This window comes from Harmonia axyridis, chromosome 6 (genome assembly GCF_914767665.1).
Source record: "Harmonia axyridis chromosome 6, icHarAxyr1.1, whole genome shotgun sequence".
In the NCBI taxonomy this organism is placed as follows: Eukaryota; Metazoa; Arthropoda; class Insecta; order Coleoptera; family Coccinellidae; genus Harmonia; species Harmonia axyridis.
The window spans coordinates 23,932,142-23,958,715 of record NC_059506.1 but is presented as its reverse complement, the minus strand read 5'-3'; the positions used below and the strand labels follow the sequence as shown (position 1 = coordinate 23,958,715).

Below are 26,574 nucleotides of genomic sequence, written 5' to 3'. Positions count from 1 at the left end.
GTTGACTCAATTTGAATACAGTTTTGGATAATTTATTTTTCTTTTGGTTAATTCTCAATATTTTGTCAATTCGAAATTGTATTTCTAAACAAAAAAGTTTATATCGAAAAGTGAAGATTTTGGAAAAAAGATGTCATAATTTTGATCGGACTGCTGAACGCTCCCAAATTTGATAGCTTTATCGCCTCTCATCTTCTTGTTTGAAAATCAAATTCCAATATCCTATTTCCAAATGAGAATTTACGTATGATAACTACGTTTTATTTTTATGTACTTCAACCTAATGATTTCCCTCAACAAATTCATCATATTACAAAATATATATCAATATCAAATAAATGTTTTGAAATAATCTGAATTGAGCTATGCATTTTTAACAATGGCAGTAAAAGACTCACATCACTTCCTCTTTTGAGGCAGTAAAATAGCTTATTATACCTATGAGTTTTGCAAAAAAAACCTGAAGCTATCAATTCGAGAAAGATTATGGTTATATGGAGGTGACACTGAGTAATCTTAAGGAATTGCATCCATATATCTTCCCTCCATTTTATGACAATACATAAATCAAATCTCGTTTCATTCGAATGTCGTACATTGAATTATTCCAACAGACATTCATAGTAATATATCAGCAGTGATTTTAAAAGAGTTGTAGAATCGCTAATGAATCTTTATTGTTCAATTCAAAGCTGGTGAATAATCTTGATTCATCTAAATGGTTTGATTAGTAATACACTTAGTGGAAGATTTATTGTCGTTGTCGCTTGAGGATTATTCCTATTCATCTCGGCCATATCTTTTTTCTCTCTCAAGTTGTTGCATATACAAATTTCATTCAATAAGATGGGACGTAATCGATGGTATGTTATTTAGTAACTCTATGAAGATGGTTTCTTACATTCTTCTCAGGGTGTGAGATGAATAGAATATTCTTCTAGTTAACTAGTACGAATAATTGTTGCTGTTCAAGTTTTTCACTGTTAATAATGCAGTAATGTACCCAACAATAATAAGAATATTTCAAAAAAATACAACTTTTCGCAATGAATTTTATCCACAATAGGACCTTTTTTAATATATTTTCATCATTTTGCTAATGTTATATTTTCATTTCTTCAAGTTCATGGAAAGTTTCATTCATTCCCTGGAATTGCAATGATAATGTTAAACACTGAACATTTTTCAATATAGATTGATGAAATTCAAGAGAAGAACTGACTTGGCACCAACAGCTTTTGAGCGCTCGTCATTCTGGAACCGTGGAGATTTCAGAACTTCACATGTGAGATTTGATTAATTTTATGATGTCATGATTGTCAATTAATTCACCTACATAGGCATACAACTTTGCTTCCGCCGTTTTTTCGAAATTCGAGGCTTTATTGTAAAAAACTGGTAGTATATTTATGATTCAAATTATTGTCCATCGCTGCCCACTACTTTCTCCCATCTTTCGGACAGCGTACGAATCCCGCGTTTAAAGAACTGTTCATCTTTTGAAGCCATCCACGACTAGATCCAATTTTTTACTTCTTCATAAGATCGGAAGTGCTAGTCAGTCAGGCTGTGTGCCACTCATCAAAACAAGTGATAGTCCGAGGAAGCAACGTCTGGAAAATACGGTGGGTGGGGTAGGACTACCCATTTCAACGTTTGCAAGTATGTCTTGACCACTTTTGCAACATGGGATCGAACATTGTCTTGCTGTAGCATCACTTTATCATGTCTCTCGTTGTATTGCGGTCGTTTGTCTCTCAATGCTCGACTCGAACGCATTAATTGCGTTCCATAACGATCGCCTATGATTGTTTCAATCGGTTTCAACAACTCATAATACACTACGCCGAACTGGTCCCACCAAATACTGAGCATGACCTTGGAACCGTGAATATTCGGTTTGGCCGACGACGTGGATGCATGGCCGAAACATCCCCATGATATTCTGCCTTGGGATTATCGTAATAAACCGATTTTTCGTCTCCAGTCACAATGCGATGCAGAAATCTATTCCGTCTTTAACTTGCGAGCAGCTGTGCACAGCAAGTGGTTATTTTAAAACTCAAAATGTTTATCAGGAAACTCACAATTTAAACGATTATATTCACGGAACCCCTAGTCGGATTTCACCCATCAACAAACTTAAACGAGATATTCGAGATCCGAACCTACTCTGGTAATTTCCTATTTCTAGGTCTATTCGTTCGATATTCATTATGTTTAGGTACTGCCGGCCGGGCCATCATCAGTGCCTTATGGTTTGATACTATTCTTGGAACAAAATTTGAAAATTACAGACATCTCTTTAAAAAAAATCCTTCTAAACACGCTTTGAACTTATCCATTCACTGTATCTTGTCATAATATGTTAGCTTTCATTTATCTGAATCCAGTTTCCTGGAAAAAATAATGTTACATGACTATCACAGTGTAGTATAATAAAGTTTTCGTCTGGAAACTCCAACCTTACGACACGGTTGAAAAGGTTATCCCATACTTTCGGTTATCCATGTGAGCCCGCTATGCCGTTATAGCGATATATGAGGAATTTTCTACTTCCTAACTCACCAAACAATGTTATCAACTTCGTTTCGTGTTGTAACGACGAAAAATGGAATTTGGAAAGTTGTATTCATGTGAGCAGAGAATTGTGTACCTTCAGGATTTAGAGGTGGACTCCCTTCCAATCTGGCAGCATTCAGAAGATGTTTCGTTGAAGGTTTTCCATCTGTTTTGATGGTCCTGATAGTTCTGCTGCAACGATATATTCATATTCAAATAAGTTGGAGCTTAGACAACACATCCCAAACTTAGTAGTTGCTATTTTTCGAAATACAGCATGCCAAAAAAGTAACGTAACTCGTCAATAATTCTTGTACGAAGAATTATTCCAGAAAATCCTCGCAACCGTCGATTTTAATCTAAAAAGAAATATATAAGTGAATTAAATTTGTTGACTCAAATAGTATTGGCAGGTAAAACGAAGGATACTTAACTTAACAGATGGATTCCTTTGGCTCTTTCTCACACGAAAACAGTATTCTTCTGGAGACTTCCTAGCACTTTCTTGATTTCCAACGCTTGGGAACAGAAAGGTCTCTAGTTTTCTTGTTCAAATAAACTTGACTTCAACTTGAAAGATGGACTTTTCCTCTGGCACTTTCTTGGTTTCCAATGATGTCTTCTTTAAAACAGGAACAGAAAGGTCACCAATCTTTCAATGTAACGATTTCACACTAACCAGAATGCGGTACACGTAGGACTACTTTGGAATTATACGGTTCGAAGGACCATGGAAATATTTTCGATATAATGGACTGTATAAAATAATAAGTCGTGCACTGGTTAAACGGTTTATTCGAACACTTTAAAAAACTCAACCCCGAGTAGGTTATGTTGCTTTACAACTGACACATGAACAGAACAGATAGAACTGAACGAGAGAGAGTTAACGAGAAAGAGTGTTATGGTTTCTCATGCGTCCAAAACATGAACTTTAACCATAGAATGTTACGCATAGAATTCATGAATATATACAATGAAAATCTAAAATTATACCAATAAATACAAATTATGATATTTGCATTAGAAAAACTCATCAGATGAAGAAAATATAATAAAGCTTATATCATTGAATTCCTCAATACAAGAATTATTGACGAAATACATTGCTTTTTTGAAGAAATTGAATCTTTCGAGAAAAATAATATTAATTAATTAATATTAATAGTCTTTTTTTTAACTAATTTGATCTGACGCCAGATTATCTGTTGTGCGCTCGTTCAATGATAGCTCTACTAATTCAGAAATGGAATTAAATATCTGAATTTTTATGAACTCATTGATTTACATGTTGGGAAAAAAACTGCTGTTTTTTTTTTCATATATAGACTTTCTTTCGATTCACCTTGTGTATATAATATTTATCTGTTTATATTTTTCCTATATTCCATTAAGCAGGTACAATATTAGAATGTTCACATCATAAAGATATCGTTATTGTATTGTATTCGAATTGAATTCACGTTAATTGATTGTTGACTTGATTCTCTGAAATGACTTTCTCTTTAACTTCTATTCATAATTGCGGTTTCTTCGAAAAAACTCGTTGCCACGCAGTCTGACCAGACTTTTTTTTTGTCTGATAAGAACTACTCAGATATTTCCGGTTTGATTACGTAGATTTCCCAAATTAATCATGAATCCGGTGATGATGAATCAACTGCATCCTTATATGTTTAATTAATTTAATTACGAATGAAACCCTTCACTTTGAAAGGTGTGAGCGTAGGTATTGATTCCAACAACTACCGTTTATGATACAGAATCATTTAATTGAAATGGCAGAGACACGCAAATTTTTGAGCCAGACTGTGGCTCCATCAGATTCATAATTTGAACTTAGAGGCCACTTTATGGCTGAACACCTAAATATGCATGAATATTTCCTGAAAAAAATAACAATCAAGAAAGGTGAATTTACGCAACGTGGACCTCAGTGTCGTCACATGGAAGTATAAACAATGGATAAGAACTTTTTTTCCAAATTTTCTACATCGTTCCTAATTTCTAATTTATAAGGATATCAATAAATGATACAATATTTCTAATATCGTCAAATAATTTATTGTAAGTATTTGCCTTCAAGAAAACAAATAGAAAAAAAAACCTCTTCTCTTGTTAAGTACAAAAAAAAATCAATTAAATAACCGACAAAATATCTATTGCACCCACTAACTTTTTTCTGCTACCTGATAATTCAAAGTGATAATCACACATCCGTGTGAATGTAAACGTAGCTTAACAAGACTCGAAGCAGTGGCGTGACGATCGGGAAACGATTGAAGCAGACGCTCCAAACGAAATGCTCAGGAGGCTCCCATTACAAACTTCAATAATAAAGGAAAAAATAAAAATAGCTTCTTATGGCTCCTATTACCACTAAGGTGGAGGAAATTCAGTCAATATAATATATACTTTATTCAACTGTGATGCAACAAGCTATTTTAAAATTCCTGAAAGTCATGCGAATGATTCAGAAACAAGGAAATTGGGTGCTGTACGAGTTGAAGCCGAGAAATGTTGAACTGCGTTTATTTACTTGTGAACAGCTGCTTGCAAGGCAAAGATGTAAAGGAATTCTACATCGCATTTAACTGGAGACGAAAAATTAGTTCATTACGATAATCCCAAACGCAGAAAATCATGGGGATATCCCGGCTATGCTTCCACGTCGACGGCCAAACCGAATTGTCACGGTTTCAAGATCATGCCCAGTATTTGGTGGAACCAGTTCGGCGTAGTGTATGATAAGTTGTTACAACCGACTGAAACAATCACAGGTGGTCGTTATCGAATGCAAATAATGCGTTTGCGCCGAGCATTGAAAGACAAACGGCCGCAATACAGCGAGAGACATGATAAAGTTATTTTACAGCATGACAATGCTCGACGCCATGTTGCGAAAGTGGTCAAGACATACTTGGAAACGTTGAAATGGGAAGTCCAACCCCACCCGCCGTATTATCCAGATGTTGCTTCCTTGGACTATCACTTGTTTCGATGAATGGCACACGGCCTGGCGAAAGAGCACTTCCGATCTTATGAAAAATTGTATTGATTCGTGAATCGCTTCAAAAGATGAACAGTTTTTTCAACGCGTGATTCGTACGCTGCCCGAAAGATGGAAGAAAGTAGTGGCCTAAGATGGACATCATAAATGTTTAACCAATTTTTTACAATAGATCCTCGAATTTCTAAAAAAAAAGCCGGGACCATAAAGTTATACCCCTATGTAGTATCGAAATGTACCAAAAAAACATAAAAACTGCCTATGTATTTTTGTGTAATTAGTTACATACACACATTTCAGAACATTATACACGTTTGTTGTTGGAAAAATTGAGAGTTTCCTAATTGTTGAAGAGAAGTAGTATATTTAGAAAAATATGATAAAAATGAATGGGTGAAAAATATAGTGTATTGCATCAATAAAAACTGTTTTTATGTGCTCGGTACAGGTTAATTTGAAAATATTGTTGATATTTTTAATTCGACACAACGGTGAGCAATTCATTCCAGGGCGCTCCAATTCTCGCTACGCCACTGACTGATTCATTTTTCCATGAATACGTTCATTTTTTCGGCGGCACACGTTCATAAAGGAGAGATACCTCCTGATGGCAATAGAAATCTAGCCGTTATCAGATAGAGGAGAAATCAATACTTCCTACCTTTCCATAGGTAAAAACATGTGCATTCAAGCGTTCAAAAGCCGCGCCACAATCTCGCCAGATTGATTATTGATGATAGAGATCGACTGGACCATTATTCATATTGCAGGAAGGAACGAGGAAGACAATGGAACAGCTAATATATGATATACGATAGCATTAATTGGATTTAATATGACGATTTATTATAAGAACGCCTACACGCAATTTGCCCCCAGGTCACTACTGCAGTTCTGTAGTTCGATACAGGGCGAGACTTGAAATTATTCATTCAAGTCAACCATAGTAACGAGCGTTTATTAAAATTCGTGGTCAAGAGTGCTGTGGAGAAATTAGAGCGGATTTTCTGTGATTACAAGTGGAGCTTAGCTTGTACCATATCACTAAGGCCCAGTTTCACCAAATGCTTTAATCTTGACTTGGCTCTTAAGTGAGGCCTTAGATCACGATTAATGTAATGTAGCGTTTCACCACACTCCAAAGCGTCATTTAATCGACCAATCGCGATTTAGCACTAATCGGCCATTTTTGGAGGATTATAACCTTTCAAGTTGAGATTAATAATTATTTATCAGTATGGAACTCTTGTCTATGTAATTATTTTTCCGGAAATTTCTAATTTTTGGGTCAATTTTATCAAAATATGACTATATGTATAGGCTCAATATTTCCCATTTAAAATACACGTAAAATTTGTTTTTGTGTTTTATGAAATTTATTGCAAAGAATAATTTATTGATATGTTTGATTGAAATATTATTTAAGAAGCAGTCAAACTTGTTAATAAAAATAAATAAGTTAATAAAATTACTTATATAGTTTTTTTTCCAGAATGTGTGGTTTTGTGAAATGGCATAATTTCTTTTTAACTTCTGCAAGTTTCCGACATTTCGAAGCACATCACTCGACATTTTCGGCAAAAATTAACTTTGTTTTTTGTTTACAAGATGACAAATGATTTGAAATGTTATGAGTTATGAATGAATGACACCTGACACCTAGCGCCAATGGTGGTCATCACTGCTAATACGATACAGAACACTATATAACTTTTTGTTCACAACGTTGCCAAATGGTTTGACTATTTAATCGCGATCATCTTCGGACGGGTTGATGCATGGTGAAACAGAAAACACTGTTAAGCCTGCTTTAGTAACAAGCGGAGTTTAATCAATCTGGGATCAAGTGCTGTTTGGTGAAACTGGGCCTAACATTTGTTCAAATACTTCGAATCTGGGAACTATATATGGTACAAACTAAGCGCTACTTGTAACCACAGAAAATCGACTCTAATTTCTCCATAGCACTCTTGACAACGAATTTTAATGAACGCTCGTTATTTCAAATTGAATGGTAAATAGATTCTTCTCATCAAATAAAACGCTTTTTAAGTTACCATTTTTCCAGATTTGGCTCAAGTAGAAAGTTACATAGGCCTACAACTTTGCTTCCGTCGTTTTTTTCTCCAAAATTCGAGGCTTTATTGTAAAAATCTGGTGATACATTTATGATTCAAAGTATTGTCCGTCGCTGGCCGCTACTTTTTCCCATCTTTCGGATAGCGTACGAATTCGCATTGAAAAAACTGGTCATTTTTTTTAAGCGATCCACGAATCGATCCAATTTTTTACTTCTTAATAAGACCGTAAGTGCTGGTTGATAGTCCGAGGGAGCAACGTCTGGAGAATACGGCGGGTGGGGTAGGGCTTCCCAATTCCCATTTCAACGTTTCCAAGTATGGGTTGACCACTTTCGCAACATGGGGTCGAGTATTGTCATGATGTGAAATCACTTCATCATGTCTCTCGTTGTATTGCAGCCGTTTGTCTTTCAACGCTCGACTCAAACGCATTAATTGCGTTCGATAACGATCGCTTGTGATTATTTGAGTTGGTTTTAATAACTCATAATACACTGCGCCGAGCTGGTCCCAACAAATACTGAGTATGGCCTTGGAACCGTGAATATTCAGTTTGGCCGTCAACGTAGATGCATAGCCAGGTTATCCCCATGATTTTCTGCTCTTGAGTTTATCGTAATGAACCCATTTTTCGTCTTCAGTTACAATGCGGTGCAGAAATCCCTTCCGTCTTGTCCTAGCAAGCAGCTGTTCACAAGCAAACAAACACCGTTCAACATCTCTCGGCTTCAACTCGTACGGCACCAAATTTCCTTATTTCTGAATCATTCCCATGACTTTCAGGCTTTTTGAAATGACTTGTTGCGTCACTTCCAAGCATCCTGCCAATTCTTGTTGCGTTTGAGACGAGTCTTGATTGAGTAATGGCTTCAATTCTGCATCTTCGAAAACCTTCTCTCTTCAACCGCCATATGCTGATCTTCGACGTCAAAATCACCGTTCTTGAAGCGTTGAAACCACTCTCGGTACGTTCTTTCACTGATAGCGGCCACACCGTAGATATTTTAGAGCATTCGATGAGCCTCGGCCGCAAAATCTGCATATTAAAGCAGAAAACTAAAACCTCCCACAAATGACGAGTAATTGCTTCGTAAGCTGACATGTTTAATCGAGAATAACTTCATGATGAAGACGCAAATCGACTTATATTTCGATGGCGTTATGTTTACGAATACCTAAGCTTATTGTCTGACATCTGCTGGTGCCTCAAACATGAGAGAAAAAATATATAGACCACTATTTTAGGAAAGTCTAAAATTTCCTCAGTGAGTCTGTTGTACCTACTGACCATGATATGGGGGTTAGCTAAGTGTGTTTTTCTCGTTATTCAACATTTTCACCTGAAACTACTTCATACAAATTATTAATGAAATCTGACGAAAGATTTCTGGAATTATGAGTTTCTTAAATACGAAATATGTTCCTCTAATGATCCGCATATAATAACAAGCTTCATAAGTCATTGTGGAATATAAATGGATTTGAAAGAATGGTTCATTCGCCATTTTGCATCAATGTACTTTTTGATATATTTCACCTGTGTTTCTCTAATTTTGAGTCTCACTTGATAAGGTTCAACTCACTGATAAAAAATCCTTTCTCGAATTCGATTATGTGCTTCAGTTTGGCCGGTCGTGTACTCGATAACTTTCAAACGGAAAGACCTAGAAACTGAGTTCAAGGATAGTACCACGCGTACTACCTTAACCAATAGCAACCTTCGACTACCCATCTAACGCCGGGCAAAATGGCATAGTTCAAAGAAAATTGGGTAGCTCTATCTCTTCATGTTTCTTGTACATATTTCTCAAGATCGCTTTTTATTACCAAAATCTGGTTCACAGCATGTTGGTGGTTGGTTACTGAAAATTGCCATACAGGTTGTTTTGAAGCGTGAGTGGTCTCATTCTCAAAGTGATTTTCCGTTAGAAAGGCATACCAATGAGATTATTTGGTATGAAGTTTAATTTTTCCTTCAAGCCGTGCCAATAAGGTATATATATCCACACTCAAATTTCAGTTTTCGTACGCAAATGAATGCGGAAGAGTATAGACTTTTTTATGTTTATTTGAATCCAAATAAACTTCTATCTATCTATCTATTACTTCAATTTGACTGACATACATACCTAATGGATTTCATCGATTAATTCACTGCTCTCTTCGTAATTTTTTTAGCACTAATTTGATATTTTTCGGAATTGATTCCTCACATATTTCTTGGTGAAACATATTTTTTAATATTAATAAAAGAAAATAAATAAGACACTTGACTATATGATATTTTTGTTTCAGGTAATAAATAAATTAGGGGACCAGCCGTTCACAAAGCTCGACGAAGAAGTATTTTCTAGTTATCTGCAATTCTGCGGAATAGGATTAAGAAACGCGCATTTATACGAAAAATCGCAACTCGAGGTCAAGAGGAATCAGGTCTTATTGGACTTGGCGCGTATGATCTTCGAGGAACAGAGTACCATTGAACATGTGGTGTTCAGGATATTAACTCATACACAAAGTCTAATTCAATGCCAAAGAGTACAGGTGAGTGTCTCCAATAAAAAACTTGAATTGCATTTTTGTTGCTTAGCATTTTTTCGATCTTGTAGATCACCGAAAAAACTCGAAAATTAAAAGCAAGTTTTCATCCCAATGGCAATATTTAAGCAACATTTGTTTTACATATCAATGAAATAACATAGAACTTCTAAATTATGTCAATTTGCGGATAGTCAAATTATCATAATTCACAAGTTGTGATGGAAACTTGCTTTTCATTAGGAAACCTCATAATTTAGTATAGGAACATGTTATATCTTCTGAAAGGAAATTTTCTTTTCGTTCATTTCGTCTTATGATATGCAGGTCGTTTCAACTGAAAAACGCACTTTTTATATTTTTTATATGTCTCGTTGGAGCATGTGATTTTGAACAATCCTGTATGATTTGGGACTTATTTTATTACATGTAAATTATATACGGGATATCGGTAATCCATACCAGAAATGTCAGCTTCCTAGGATTCCAAGTACCGAAGCAATGAATGTTTAATTGATTCTATATTTTGCACAAAAAAAAAGAAATGAATGAATTACTCAAATATCGCTAGAGATAGGAACAAGGAAGTAATACATAAGTAATCAAGAGGTTACAGCAAACCGAAAAAAGCAATAATATACTGGGTGTTCTATTTGAAATATTGAAGTTGTTAGTACTTTTTCATATAAGCGGCCACACTGCAGCGGTGAAATTTTTTTAGATCGATAGAGCAGTGTTTCTTCCCATGACACCAAATTTTCAATAAAATCGCACTATCCGTTCTCCGTTAAAGTCTAGGGTACCTTTGACCGTGGCCCACCCTGTATAATATAATCTTACTATGTTCTGTTCTGTCGTTATAAAGTTGTATCGGATGGACGATTAGTTTTCAATTTCAGTACTTCCATAAATATCAATGAAAAGTGAATATATCATGTTTGAATATCTAATAAATATTGGTAGTCGAATACTCAGCGTGCATTGAATAAATTATATGGAATCAATACGAGAAGCTATGGGAAGGTAATTCGCAAAAATTTATGTTTGTTTATGAACGAAGTCAAGGAAGAGTTGACCTTCAATGTGTTATATCTGATAGAATCATTTGGTGGTTGAATTATGTTAATTGGGTCATAGTATCGTCATAGGTGAAGATAAAAATGTAAGACGAATTGTTTGGACACGAAGATATGTCATGCTAATAGTCAATTATCTATACTAGAATAAAGCACTAAGAACCGATGTGACTGTAAAGCAATGAAAAAAGTTTATAGCATGAACAATAATGGAAGAGTAACAAATGATAATTTTGGTTATTGGAACTAAAGGAAAAATTGGACTTCCAGAACATTTTTGAAATTTTAAAACTTCCACTTGGGTGAAGTCATGGGCTCAAACTAGAATGATCTGAAGAAAAAATACTATGTCTAATATGAAGATTACGAAACCATATCTCGAACTTAATTGTCATTACACTTGAAAATACTTTGCACTAATTGAATCAGCCTTTACAAAGTACAACAGTTCAAGATTCATGTCTCTACTACTTGATTAGAAATTCAAAAACTTATTTAGACTAAGAAAGAATTAGAAGTAACTTCATTTGACAAATTCAATGAAGAGTGGAGTATCTAAAGATCAATATCAGATGCCTCATATTGAATAACTTACAAATAAGAAAACTACGTGTTTTACATAATTTGCGTGATGGAGCTTCTGAATGAGTTATTAGAGAAGAACAAAGATTGATGACGACATTCAACCTCTGGTCCATCAGTAACATCTTGGTACTTCTCCCAATGAAGGAAAATCCATTTGTTGTATTACTTGAATTTATCATCCAAATTTACAGTAGTAGGTCTTCCATTTTCAGGAAAATTCATGTGATCTATCGAGCAACGCATACAGGCATCTTCTCTCCAATTCATCATCCACAATAAAAATATTTTATGCTCTACATATTTATGTCAACATAAATCTTATGGGTCGTATGTTCCCAGCATCACTAACGACACAAAACATGTTGAAAACGAGATGAATCGATGCATCTTTCAGATTCGCGAATGAAACAGCTTTGACTGTTTGCACTTCGTTAGGGCGAATGTGGAAAGATTAAAACCTTATATTAATTCAGGACAATCCTCTTTATCGAATTAATTTCAATATTAAATAGTTTCGTATTTCATTATTTCTAGATTTAATTTATTTCAGACTAATTTACCAAGCAGGCGATGTCCTGCCAGAAATTCAGCTTATCATATCAAATTATGATTATAATTAATTTCGACGAGCATGTAAATAATTACATGCTCTATTTATTTTCTAAATAACAATCTCTCTAAATGAAATTGAAATGATAAAGATACAAATTCAATTCCATTGGACTCCCATAATAACATTTGCCTTTTTGAACAAATTAACATGTTTATTTTCTGCTGAAATATTAAATTCACATCGAATTGTTTAGCTTTAGCAATGAAAATACCACAATTTCATATCAAAATTAATATTCCCACCTTTTTTCAAAAGCAAAACAACATTTCTGGCCTAATTGTAATCCCAAAACATTCTACGATCGACCGCCAATATATTATCTGTCAAACTGACCCGAACTTCTTCGACGCATTTGCATGTTTGAAAAAATTCAAATAATGTTTATTTTGATTTGAAACTTCAAAAACAAAGCAACTCCGGATACATGTTCAAAGCATTTTTTTTTAAACGACATAACGAATCAGCCTCTGAAGTTTTGTAACGTAGTTCCGAAACACCCTGTATATAAATTAACTATTTAAAGCTTCGTGCGAAATTAAGAGTTGATAGCATCGTCAGAAATATTTTTAAAAAAGTGAGGAATGTAAGAGCCTTTGAGGTCTCATTCATCCATGCGTTATTGCTTTCCTCATTTTCTTTTCAACTTTTATCTCTTATTAACTAATACTGCCTTCAGACAGTGTTAATTATTATGTTGGCAATTCAAGAAGATAGAATGATGTTTTGTGATTCGGTTAACCTACAAAGGAAAGTGATTCGATCAAGATCCTGTGAAAGAAGGTTATAAAATATCATCGCTTTTTTTCAATACTTGGAAACCGGTTCAAATATGAGGATATGAATTTTGCGCACTTTCTTGGAAGGAATGATAATATCGCTCAAGTGCCCTTTGATTTTGTCGTCGATTTCAATTTATGGGATGTTGTAAAAAGAAGGCCGCCATGCAAATTAGTCCAGAAATTGCAGGTTACTGAAGACATCGTTTATCAATCTATGTCTCTCGAAAGCTTATTCCCGTTAAATTGATTGAAGGGTACTTCCATTTGAGAACGAAAGAAAAATTAACTAATAAATTAGAAAATCATCACCAATGATACCTATAAAGAATTTGAACTTTCCTGCATCTTACACTTCGAATGCAGTACTCTCCTGGTTTTGAGAATTGGGTTTAGTTGAAAAATATATTATTTTCTACACATCTTATCAACTACTTACTAACTAACTATTTTTTCGCATTAGTGCAGGAGTTGAGGTCCAAAATTTCCTAAGTTATAATTAAAACTATAAAAATGATGTTATTTAATTTTTCACTCATACTTTCTACAACACCTACTGCGAATGGTCTTTCTTGAATATCATACTTTGATGTCACGTCATTTTCATGAATTGATAATATTTTCAATATGAATTTAACTTTACATTTGGTTGAAATATTGAATTTACTTTGTCTTTTCCAGGTTTTATTGGTAGGTGGTTCTAAAGTAAGTTTTTCGAGAGTATTCGATTTCGAAGCAAATGACCTCGATATCACGGAGGATGGTGAATCAAGAACAAGGTAAGTGAGAATTAAACCACTCACAAATTGAACACTAATGAAAAAAAAATTACAGTCCCTTCGAAAGTCGATTTCCAATCAACATAGGAATAACTGGACATGTCGCTGCAACAGGAGAAGTAAGTATAAGTTATTACTGTAGCCCGTAGGCACTTCTATTTATTAACCTTACATAAACTAGAAACCTAACAGGAATAATACATTTACAATAATTCGCCAAAAAAAAAGAAGAAATATACAGTTGATTATAAACATAAATTATATCAGATATAAAATCTTAAATAATATCTACAATCAATCAAATTATATCAGGTATAAAATCTTAAATAATATCAACAATATCACAAAAAATAATGTAGTCATTACTACATAAGTCCAAATATATTCTTTTTCTGAATAATGGGCCACTATATTGGCCCATGATTCTCAAAAAGTGGAGTTACAGTACAATCATGTGTATGCTCTTGGGACATAGAAAAGGTTTTCTAGGACGACCGGTAAATTTGAATTTTGAATAAATTTCAGTGATGAGAACAAAATCAAAGTGACTATTCATCATTCCAAATAAAAAAGTCCTTCTATGCTCTAGAATAGTCATGCTATAAAGGTTTAATCTTGCACCATAAAGACGATCAACGTGCCTTTCCCGAATCTGTAGTACAAGTCTCTAGTAATTTTTTTTTTGGATTCTTTCAATCCGATTGATGTATTTGTAATGAAGGGATTCCAAATCGGGGTTGCATAATCGACTATACTCTTATTTCAAATGTATTCATTCAAGTTGTTCATTGCAGAGACATACAGTTACACTTTAAAACGAGTGAAAAACAACTGATCATCACAAATTTTTAATAATTATTTATGCAACAAGTGCAAAAAGTGAATAAACAATTTTTGCACGAGTTGCATACAAAATTTTTTCTACGTTCATGCAAAAAGCAAAAAATGATTTATTGAGGTGCGGCACTACGTGTAGGAAAATGAAAAGCCCAACTTGAATACTTTATTATTAATATCGATTTGCATTGAAACAGGAACTAATACGTTACGAACAATTTAACTCAAACTTTATTTTTACCCTCAATGTTGAAAGTGAATGAACAATTGGTGACAGCACGTTGAAGTAGAATGACAGATGAGTGCAATAAAAATTTTATTGCACTAGTGCAATAAAGAACTTCTTTTTCCACTTAATATAGTTCAATAAAGTTTTGCTTTTTGCATGAATGTAGAAAAATATTATTACAATTACAATCCTGCTTCATTTCATTGGGCATTATGGGGCTTTCCAATTAGGAACTGTCTTGTACCTTATTAGCTGAAAAGTTATCTCTTTCTTCAGGAAAGTCGACTGAAGAGTATTTACCTCTTTTTCCTTACGTGATGATTTCTGCTTTTTAAATCATACCGCAAGCCAAATATTCGACAAGAGCAATGACGCGAATTCAGAAAATGAAAAATTCATTTCTACAGTTTCAGTCTTATCATTCGAGCATTAGAATGAAATTACCTATAACTAGACATAAAAATGATCAAAATTGACCTAAATATGTAGAACCAAATTGCGCCTGGAATTTTGAGAAGAAAATCTGTTGAATATACATGCAGGTGCTATCTAAAACTGCTGGTCTCAATGATTAATCAGCTAACATTTATCCCATAACAAAAACTCATAACATTCTGAACAGCCGTCATCTTCTTCAAGGTGGTGAACATAGCCAACGCTGAAGAAGACCCCAAGTTCGACCCCAGCGTAGATGACGGGACCGGCTTCAAGCACAAAACCGTACTGTGCATGCCGATAAAAAATTCCTCGGGTGAGATAATCGGCGTAATACAGTTGGTCAATAAGTTCAACGACTTGCCGTTCACCAAAAACGACGAGAACTTCGTAGAGGCATTCGCAATATTCTGTGGTATGGGAATTCACAATACTCACATGTATGAAAAAGCTGTGATTGCTATTGCCAAGCAGAGCGTGACATTGGATGTGCTGTCATATCACGCCACGGCCAGTCTGGAGGACGCACAAAAACTTGGGGTGAGTATAGAAGACTTTCACTAGCTGTAAGAGGAAATATTGAAGACGAAACAAACGGTTGCTGATTACAATTACCTTGGCAAGAACTAGAACTAGTGCATTGTTAGTCTTTTACATATTTTACAGAAATTACAATTGAATAATTGAAGAAAACTACTACAAAAGAGAAAAGTTTATAATTTTGAAATTAATATATATATTCAGATTTGACTAAGTAGTTATTATCAGATATAATACGAACTAAAATTAAGCAGTGGGATGAACCTACCAATAATTTTAAGTGAATTCGCGATATAGTAGGAGAACTAGTTCATGAACTTCAAACTAGCGAACTAATCATGGGAATAACCAATTCAGTATTACATAGGCGTACAACTTCGCTTCCGCCGTTTTTTTTCCGAAATTGGAGGCTTTATTGTAAAAAACGTTTATGATTCAAAGAATTGTCCATCACTGGCCACTACTTTTTCCCATCTTTCGGGCAGCGTACGAATTCCACGTTAAAAAAACTGGTCATCTTTTGAAGCGATCCACGAATCGATCCAATTTTTTACTTCGTAAATTTATCATAATGAACCCATTTTTCGTCTCCAGTCACAATGCGATGCAGAAACCCCTTCCATCTTTGCCTTGCAAACAGCTGTTCACAATCTAATAAACACCGTTCAACATCTCTCGTCTTCAACTCGTACGGCACCCAATTTCCTTGTTTCTGAATCTTTCCCATGAATTTCAGGCTTTTTGAAATGGCTTGTTGCGTCACTACCAATGTTCCTGCCAATTCTTGTTCATGACTCTACTAATGCCTCCAATTCTGCATCTTCGAAAACCTTCTTTCTTCCACCGCCTTCGACGTCAGAATCACATTTGAAACCACTCGTGGCACGTTCTTTCACTAATAGCGGCCTCACCATAGGTATTTGAGAGCATTCGATAAGCCTCAGTCGCAGATTTGTTTTAAAGCAGACAGTTGAAATCTCCTGCGAATGATGAGAATTTGGCTCATAAGCTGACATGTTTAATCGAGAATAACTTCATGATGAAGCTACAAATCGACTGATATTTTGATGGCGTTATGTTTACAAATACCTAAGCTTATTGTATGACATCTTCGATCTATTTATTACGACTACCACTTACTGTTACAGCCGTCTATTGCAAAACGACGGAAGCAAGGTTGTACACCTAATATATGAAAGAACTAGTTCACGACGGCCCTTATTCCTAAGAAGAACTATGTTTTATGAAAGAACTATAATGCAAATTTACGAAATCTTTAAAGAAAAGAACTAGTTCGTGACTAAAGAGCTCTTTATAGAAAAGAACTTGTTCGTGACTTAAGAACTCATTATAGAAAAGAGCTATTTCTAGCTAGCTAGGTAGAACTAGTTCGCGAACTAACGAACTTCATTCCAGGAAAGAATTTAATCTGGAATGAACGATTTTGTAATAAGAATGAACTAGTTCGCTGAGAAAGTTGCTAGCTTTCTTTGTTCAACTTCCTTGCTCAGCTCTCTCATTAAAATAATAATGAGTATATTTTTATAGAATAATTGATTTTTTTCAGAGCTTGAGGGTTCCGTCATCCGCACATTTAAGACTTCACAGTTTTTCTTTCGACGATATTCACATGAGTGACGATGATACTCTTACGGTAAGATAAAATTTATGGAAATTTTTGTCTTCTCTTTCACAAGCTTTGTTTTTAGGCCTGTATAAGGATGTTTCTAGACTTAGACCTAGTGGAAAGATTCCATATGGATTATGAGGTGTTATGCAGGTGGTTGTTGTCTGTCAAGAAGAATTACCGAAATGTTACCTATCACAACTGGAGGCACGCATTCAATGTGGCCCAGATGATGTTCGCCATCTTAACGGTAAGAACTTTAAACTAGAACTGGTCACTTCAAATTACGATAGTATAAAGCTTGGTAGCTTTTCAATGCAAGTTTCGAAAATATATTTGATTCGGGAGATAATGATGTAGGATCCAGTTATTGTTCCCTGTAAATAATTGAGATGGTCAACCGGATGCTTGGAGACCTATTAGTCTCTTCAAGTGTCAAGGGCATGACAAATTCAATGAATTTACCGGGAACGAATTGTTATTGTACATATAATGTAAAAAGGATGTGTAATTCTTCGGGGTGTCGAAGACGTGTCATGTCGGTTGTAAAACTTAAGAGATTTACTGGGGTTGGGAAAGTTAGAGAACAAGACGGTTGTACCAGATGTGTTACATCTGTGTATCAGGTACTAGTCCTTCGAGAATATTCGATTTCCAGGAATCCGCGAAGATCTTTGTGGGCGGTACGGCAAAATTCTTATTGGACATGGGGATGGTACTTTCCCTGAGGGTGTGGTCAAGCCGAAAGAAGGGAGGTCGATATTCGAGACAGGGTAAGTTCCAATGGGCAGACAGCACAGTTCAAATTAAGCCGAAGACGGGTAAAGTTCAACTTAAGCCGAAGACAAGTCAAGTTCGGTCGGTCAACTTAAGACGTAAGACGAAAAGATGGTTCGCGGACTAAATTAAGACGAGTTAGAGACGAGACGACCGAAAACTTGAAGTACGACGAAGACGTGATAAACGAAGACGTTTCGAGTAATCAACAAACGAGTTAAAGACGAAATTCAGTACCGTAGTGAGAAACTTGTAATTAAGACGTAATTAGGATCTTCTCAATACTGAGTTTGTACTGTATAATTGTGGCTTTGTAAATAGATGTTAATAATTCAAAAGAGTTTAATTATTACAAATCCAACACAGTCACGAAGAAAAAGACGAAAGGCAGGTAATCGAATCATACCTCTAGACAATCGATTAACCAAGCCTACAATGATATTAACGTTAACAAATATTAGGCACTATGTTTGTAAGTAATTCATGAAATGATTATTGTTTCAGGTCACACAATGGTGGAACATTTTTGGAGAAATAGAATGTCTTGCTTTAATGATAGCATGTCTCTGCCATGACTTGGACCACAGGGGGACAAATAATTCATTCCAAATCAAGTGAGTACCTACTTCCTTTTCAGTTTATTATTTCTCGGAAGAGTAGAAGAGCTACAGGTACATGAAATAATAATATTGTTATTCCGCAGCGATACCACTTGATTCTTGACTTAAAATCATCTGAATATAAATTGAATAACTGCAACACATACCTTGTAAGGGAGTGTATCTTGGTACCTAGGCACTTAGATAACCTTCGCAAGTACAAATTCTTGAATCATAATAACTTTTTCTTATTTCTCGGATCGTTATTTTTGAATGATTCGATATAATATGTCATAAGAAAAATTGGGAAAAGCAAAGACTTGGTTTCGGAAGTTTTGAACACTAGTTCATTCATACGCCTTTTGGGAACTAGTGAACTGTTGCAATATATTATCCAAAATGTAATTTATTAAGATGTCATTGTTGTCGGTTATTTACCTAGATGAGAAGTTCTGATGAAAGACAAACCTATTTCGATGTGTTCTTACTAGGTTGTGTAAAAAGAAATCCATTATTTTTTCACTAAATGGCTTTGGTTATCTGTATCTCGCGTTGTGTAAGTCCAATTGGGTTCAACTAGATGGCTTTAGAAAGTTGAGATTTCGAACTACAAAATCTCTTTTGTTAGTTTTGTGATTAGTTCACGAGTTTAGTTTGACACTATCAAAGAGAAAATACGCTTTTTTACAGTTTTTCTTCGATAAAGGCGAAATACAAGCCAGGCGACTGAAAATGTAAATAGTGTTTATGGTCAATCACGCGCAATTTTGGTTCAGTCGATTCCGTTCCGGTAATTTCTATATCAAAGATCCACCATGCACTGGAAGATCTTGGTCGACACAATGTATTCTATGCATCTTGAAAATGCAATAGAAATCAGAGAATAAGACAAAAGAAATGCAATTCCGAAATTCAAAATCAGTGTTTCATTTCCCTGCCAATACAAATTTAATTGTTGATTCCAATCCAATATTCTGAGGTATAGGGTGCGGCAGTGCCGACTGATGAGTTTCAAAGGTCTTTTTTAAAAAAAATGGTAAAAGTTAGAGAAAACGGTTTTATTCATTCGAAGCAGTAGGAAATATAGTTAGTTTGCTCAAGTTTTGAAAACGATATCACTAAGATGGCGGACGTCTGCTGCGACACACTGATGTAGTCGATTTTGGAAGTAGTTTTCGACCGCTTTTCGGTATATCTCGAGCGGTATGGCCCGAATTTCTTCGGTTATTCGCTGCTTGAGTTGTGGCAGGGTGTGTGGATGATGTCTGAAGACCTTATCTTTGAGGTGGCTTCGAAGGAAGAAGTCGCAGATGCTCAAATCTGGTGAGCGCGCTGGCCAACCCACGTCCCCTCTCAGTGAGACCAGTTTCCCTGGGAACATATGTCTCAAAACAGCTGATGAAGTTCGAGCTGTGTGAGCTGTAGCGCCATCCTACTGAAACCATACGTCACCCAGATCGTGTTCTTCAGCAAGTTCTTTCAATTCAGGCTGTAGGAAGGTTTCCAACATTGACACATAACGATGGGAAGCAACTGTGACAGTGACATTTTCCCCCTCGAAAAAATAAGGGCTTATCACTCCGAATTGAGACATATCACACCAAACTATGGCTTTAGGTGAATGGAATGGTCTTTCATAGTGTTGAAGAGGATTACATGCATCCCTTTACCGGAAATGTTGCTTATTCATTGTTCTAGATATGTGAAAATGTGCCTCATCACTACTGAAAAAAGGTGCTCTTGGGGAGATGCGCTGAATCATTTCCTCATAACGATTTTTACAGTTCACGTAATCGCACTCTACTCTTGAACAAGCATGATTTTATATGGGTGGAATGATAAATCCTCATGCAGAATCCTCCTCAAAGATCGGTTTTGACATTCCCAAAGCTATCGCATGCCTCCATGCAGAGAGTCTAGGTGAATGCTCGACTACTACTCGAACAACCTGCACATTTTCCGGTGTTCTTACCGTTCTCGGTCGTTCATGTCCTCGCCCTCGTCGTGTACTTCCTGTTTCTTCAAGTTGCAAGCCCAAGTTTTGATTGTGTTTGCAGAGCGAAATAATGCCCAAATGCTCCCTGGGTCGCGATCACAGAACGGTTATTTTCGTAAAACGTGCGAATGACAAAGCCTCGATGCACTCAGGTCCAAATCAAGGTTCTGACTGAAAACTACTGACTCTAAGGAACATAAAGACTCCTTCCACAACTACCTGCCTCCACCACATCCCGAGCAATGACCCGTCAAAACTCGTCAATCGGCTCTGCCGCACCCTCTATTTTTGTAGAAAACGGCTCAAAAAGGTACATAGCATACCTATACATATATTTAGAAAACATAAGAAAAAAGGGTGGGGTGTAAAATATAATGTATTTCATTAAAATAGAATGTTTTTATATCTTTGATGTAAGTTGATTTAGTGTTAAAATCGTGTTGAAATTCACATCGAGTAATAAATAGGGACGATTGAGAAGGGGCGCCAAAATGTATTCATAAATTCTCTGTACGCAACTGTTCCCAGTACAAATCACTGAATGTAAACCATTGTTTGTATTTTACAGAGCTTCATCGCCACTGGCCCAGCTGTACTCCACCTCCACCATGGAGCATCATCACTTCGACCAGTGCATCATGATCCTGAACTCCCCTGGCAACCAGCTACTCTCCAACATCTCATCAGAGGAATACTCTAGGGTGATAAGGGTGTTGGAAGAGGCTATTTTGTCGACAGATCTCGCGATTTACTTCAGAAAGAGGGGGGCGTTTTTCACGGCCGTAAGGGAGGGGGCCTGCTGGCAAATGGACGAGAACAGGGAAACCCTCAGGGCGATGCTAATGACCGTTTGTGATTTATCCGCTATCACGAAACCCTGGGAGGTCGAGAAGAGGGTGGCAGAACTCGTTTCCTCCGAGTTCTTCGAACAGGGTGACATGGAAAGAGAGGAGCTCAACATCACACCTATTGTAAGTTTATTAATGATGAATTATTGAAGTCCAGAATTTAGAATCTCGACATGTCTGAAAAAATATCCATACAAAACTGCCTATCTTAACTTCATTTCGAGATTTTAAAATTTAATACAAAACACTCCGTCAATGGTCATGTTCTTCCTTGTTCTTCACTCCTAAGCCCATTTTAACGCTAGGATAATTGTTGTTCCTCAGAAACTATGAAAGCGCACCTTCAGAGGATCTTTTTCGAATCAAGCATAAAATTCAACCGAACTTTTCCCCTTGAAATTTCAAAACGCAGGTTGAACAAGACCATTTTTTATCTGTTCGAAGTAGGGAATCCAATCCAGCAAATGCGGGATCCCTCTGAAATTGAATCAATATTAAAATTGCATATGAGACAATAAAAGCGCAAACGTCCCAGAAAGCAATAAACCACTCTTAAGTTGCGGACGAAGATGCAACACTAGTTATTGCTGAAGCTACACTACGATTAAATATCAGCAAATTGGAAAGTCATCATAACTTGACATTGAGTAAAGAATTGGTTAAAGCTTTTTTCTAGGATAAAAGTGCGCCGTTCATTAATGACAAGTATGGTACGGTATTTAGAAAACCCAGGCAAATATCTGGAATTTCTGGAATAACAATCAATGTCTACAAATGGTCAAGAATATACATTTATACTTCATCAAATCAACATTACGAAATGAAATAGAGACGTCTTTAGAAGACAAAACACAATCCCAAACCGAAGACCATTTCACTTATGCTGATGAGGATAAAATACAAAGTTCAAGACACTTGTTTGGCAGACCATTTTGGGGGAAACATGTTATTGAGTTTTGGCAAGACGTTCTCGAGCTAAATTTACCTTGGTGCGCCCTTCCCTAAGCATTGTGTTTCGTTCCGAGATCGCTGGTGTACTCTTCAGTTAGGCAATCCAACTATCTCTGCCTAAGACACCCTCTCACACCATAGTGGAGAGGTGACTCTGCTACAACAACGGAGACCGGGGCCGTAGTAGAGTGTGGCGCAACGCCCATAACGCCACCTCTCGGGCAGTCAGAGTCACTAAAGAGTAAAACCTCCTCGTTTCTGACTTTGAAGATACTTGATAGATTTTTGTCTCATACCTTTTTCTAAACTACAGGAGTACGATGAAATATAGTATTCTCGAGATGTTTTCGACAAACTAATGCCCACAAATGTCCCAAATAAATACATTCACTGAAAATTATTGAATTCTTATCATCCTTTCGTTTTCAATATCTTATGATTTTGTTTTTTTCTCTTTCAGGATTTGATGAATAGGGAAAAAGAAGACCAATTACCCCTTATGCAAGTTGGATTCATCGACTCGATTTGTTTACCAATATATGAAGTGAGTATAAATAAATATTTTATGCAATTTTGTTGAACCGTTTTGAGCATTTGGGTTCAGCTTTAAAAGAAAATTAAATATGCATCTGCTATTAATTAAAGTATTTATTTTTTAACTGTAGATACTCCATTCATTTTGCAGAATAGAATTAGAAATTTCATTTTTAATTTCAGGCATTTGGTCTACTTTCCGAGAATTTAGAACCTTTGGTTGTGGGAGTGAAGAAAAACCGTGAGAAGTGGATGGAAATAGCAATGGATCAAAGTCTTGTTACGATTGACGATGAGGAAAGAAATAATAATCAGAATTCTCCCAAATCGAATATGAGCGGGTCAAGTTCTAATATATCTGCAGCAGAAAGTACAACTAACTGAAACATAATTGAATTGTATTAAAATACATATGTATATAATTAACCAGGAAAATTATTTATTGTTAGTTTTAGAAAAAAGACTTATGGATTTGAAAAATCTATGAAAAAAATATTTTAGTCATATTTCCAAATATAATGAAACTGTTAATGAAATGAAATATGTTAACTTTACTCCAACATTGTCTTATAGTGACAATTGCAAATATTTTAACACCGTTAACACATGTCGTCATTTCCCTTAGACTATGGAGCTCATCCAGTTTTTTCGATTGTATCATTCCAGTAAAAAGTAGATTCAAACAAATTATATAGCTGTCTTCCACAAAATGTTCAATACTGAGACTAAATTTTAATGACAAATCTTCAAAACTATATTCTTTATGGGTCTTAAATATACCAAATTTTTCATATAGCTTGACTCTTCTTAAATTTTGGACCATATTGAAATTAGTACTGTAGCTGCAATAAAAAAGCGATGTGGAAAATAATTATGAATTCTACATTTTGTAATTCTCATTATTGAAAATTTGTAACTATTGATTTTTTAAAGGCCTATTGAATTTATATGAACAAGAATACCATAACTCTTTAAAATTTGAAAGGATGATTATAAATCTAGAACTACAAAAATATTGTAAATAATTGTCGCTTAATCAAAAAGTATATTATTTTTTGAAGTGATTGTTGATAACCTAGCAACCATTTAGTTGAGCAGGATTTGTATTTACAGTATTTATTTATTTTATTTATATATTTATAAGGTCTCAGATTTCATGAGTTTTACTAAAAAGCTCTCTTGTGTATATATTTTGTTGTGATAATTATAATTGTAGGGAATTTCAAAAACGCATTAATTAAACTTAGTTGATGAATTATAGAGTGATCAATAACTAATTTTTTTAAGTGATTTTCAATTAGTATTTTGGTTAATGAAAATTTTTGTTGAACCTAGTGCAACCAAAGTGATTATATAACGAACTAACTTTAGGTAAGACTATTTTTACAACTTTCAGTGTGATGTCCACTTTAGTTATAAGATTTAGAGTTTTCTGATTTTGTTATACGAACAGGAATATTGAGAAATAATATATTTATGACCTATTTGCTCGATTTTTTTATAACCACATATCCCAGTGATATTGATTAATGCGATTTTTTTCAGGAATGATGGTTGTGTTTTCACTTCAATAATAGCAATTGAAAAATGAAATATAGCTAATACTTTTTATTACATAAAAAAACAAAGTTTTTTTATACAAATTAAATTGTAACATACAAAATCAATTATTCATATATTTTCTTCTCAATTTGATGTTACATGATATTATACAATAATTATGTACATTTTGTGATTTTTTTGGACTTGTTGATAGTATTTTACCAAAAATTAATCTTATTAGAAGTGAAACTTAATTATTGAAAATCAAAATATTAATTTATTTTCAACTATCTGAAAATCTGTATATAAAGACTAATTGGTTGAAACCAAACCTTTGAAAATTAGGATTTATGTATATATAAAAATTTCAATCAAAATATAGAATCCCAAATTCCACAAGTTTTTGCTTTCTGCTCCTGTAGACTTGTGAATAAGTTTTGAAATGAATAGAATTTAAGTAATTTTTAATATTGGTTGTTATTAAATTGCTCCGTTGAATTAGATTGATCAATCAGAAACCAATATTGAAAAACAGCTGATACAATAATTTTCAACGAAAAGCTGGTTATTAGTCGAGTAAAATATAGATTTATTCCCAAGCAGTTTCACTTCAAACAAAAAGATTGATACATACGTGATAAATGTGTAGTTAATGTGATGATGAAAAATAATACAATAACTTATAGCTAATAGATTCGTGTTTGCTCTGATAAGAGTTTTTTCACTTGATAAAATAACAAAGAAGAATATATACATTAAATATAAAAACTTCGTTAATTCAGAGATGATGCAGGTTCTCAAAATTCTGAAATGAAACTTGTCAGTCTGGCTGTAATTACAAAAAACAAAACATGATGAGGGTTAGAATATTCTAACCTAACTTATTAGACCACGTCTAAAAAATTTCGGACTATCAAAGTCCAATATTAAATTCTACTAAGAAAAAAATATTTTTCGATGTTGGCTTTCCTAAGCAAACAAGGAAAAAACACTTATCAGAATAATTCTACAGTGTATATACATTCAAAATGATCTATGGCAATTATTCAATGACTGAAAAATAAAAAGCACTGGGATTTATAAATCAATTATAATCTTCAATATTGACATAGAAGGAAAAGAAAAATTCAAAATTAATTAGATGTATTCACCATTCTCAATCATTTCACAATTGATTTTTGAATTGAACCAGAATTTGGAGTTCACTTAAAATTGTTAATTTGGAATTGAAATGGTAACTGAACTCTTTAACATTTTATTCCACCCTATATCATCCTTTTTCGCAATAATACTTTTGTTTCTGTTGACGAAAATCTCCCTTCAATTCAGTATCAAATCAGTCATTTCCGTAGAACTACATTTCTATAATATATAAACTCCTATTATATAAATATATATAAATTCTTTTATTTATGATATATATTTACAGAGTTACTCATAATAGAGTTTTAGATATTCATATACCCCTCCTTGATATGGTTCACTAAAAAATTGTTCCCAATATATAGTTTTTCTGGTGCGCTAAGAAAATTCATCCTAGCCCACAAAAAGTGCTCAAAGGTATAATTCTGTCAGGAAAAAAAAATTAAATTTTTGAGATTAAATAACAGTCTCAATATGAGTTAATTGATGACCAAAA

General features: G+C 34.7%; 1 protein-coding gene across 3 annotated transcripts in view; it reads left to right on the top strand.

The window, feature by feature from the left end:
* LOC123682920 (dual 3',5'-cyclic-AMP and -GMP phosphodiesterase 11) overlaps window positions 1-24,879 on the top strand; it is a 300,891-nt gene extending 276,012 nt beyond the window's left edge. For all 3 annotated transcript variants that reach the window (XM_045621747.1, XM_045621749.1, XM_045621748.1), the window contains exons 7-16: window positions 9,949-10,197; window positions 13,923-14,020; window positions 14,076-14,139; window positions 15,726-16,061; window positions 17,629-17,715; window positions 17,771-17,938; window positions 18,970-19,079; window positions 21,629-22,031; window positions 23,320-23,403; window positions 23,577-24,879. In XM_045621747.1, coding sequence (XP_045477703.1) covers window positions 9,949-10,197; window positions 13,923-14,020; window positions 14,076-14,139; window positions 15,726-16,061; window positions 17,629-17,715; window positions 17,771-17,938; window positions 18,970-19,079; window positions 21,629-22,031; window positions 23,320-23,403; window positions 23,577-23,777 — 1,800 coding nt within the window. In that variant the 3' untranslated portion in view covers window positions 23,778-24,879. The remainder of the gene's footprint in view (window positions 1-9,948; window positions 10,198-13,922; window positions 14,021-14,075; window positions 14,140-15,725; window positions 16,062-17,628; window positions 17,716-17,770; window positions 17,939-18,969; window positions 19,080-21,628; window positions 22,032-23,319; window positions 23,404-23,576) is intronic.
* The last annotated feature ends 1,695 nt before the right edge of the window (window positions 24,880-26,574 follow it).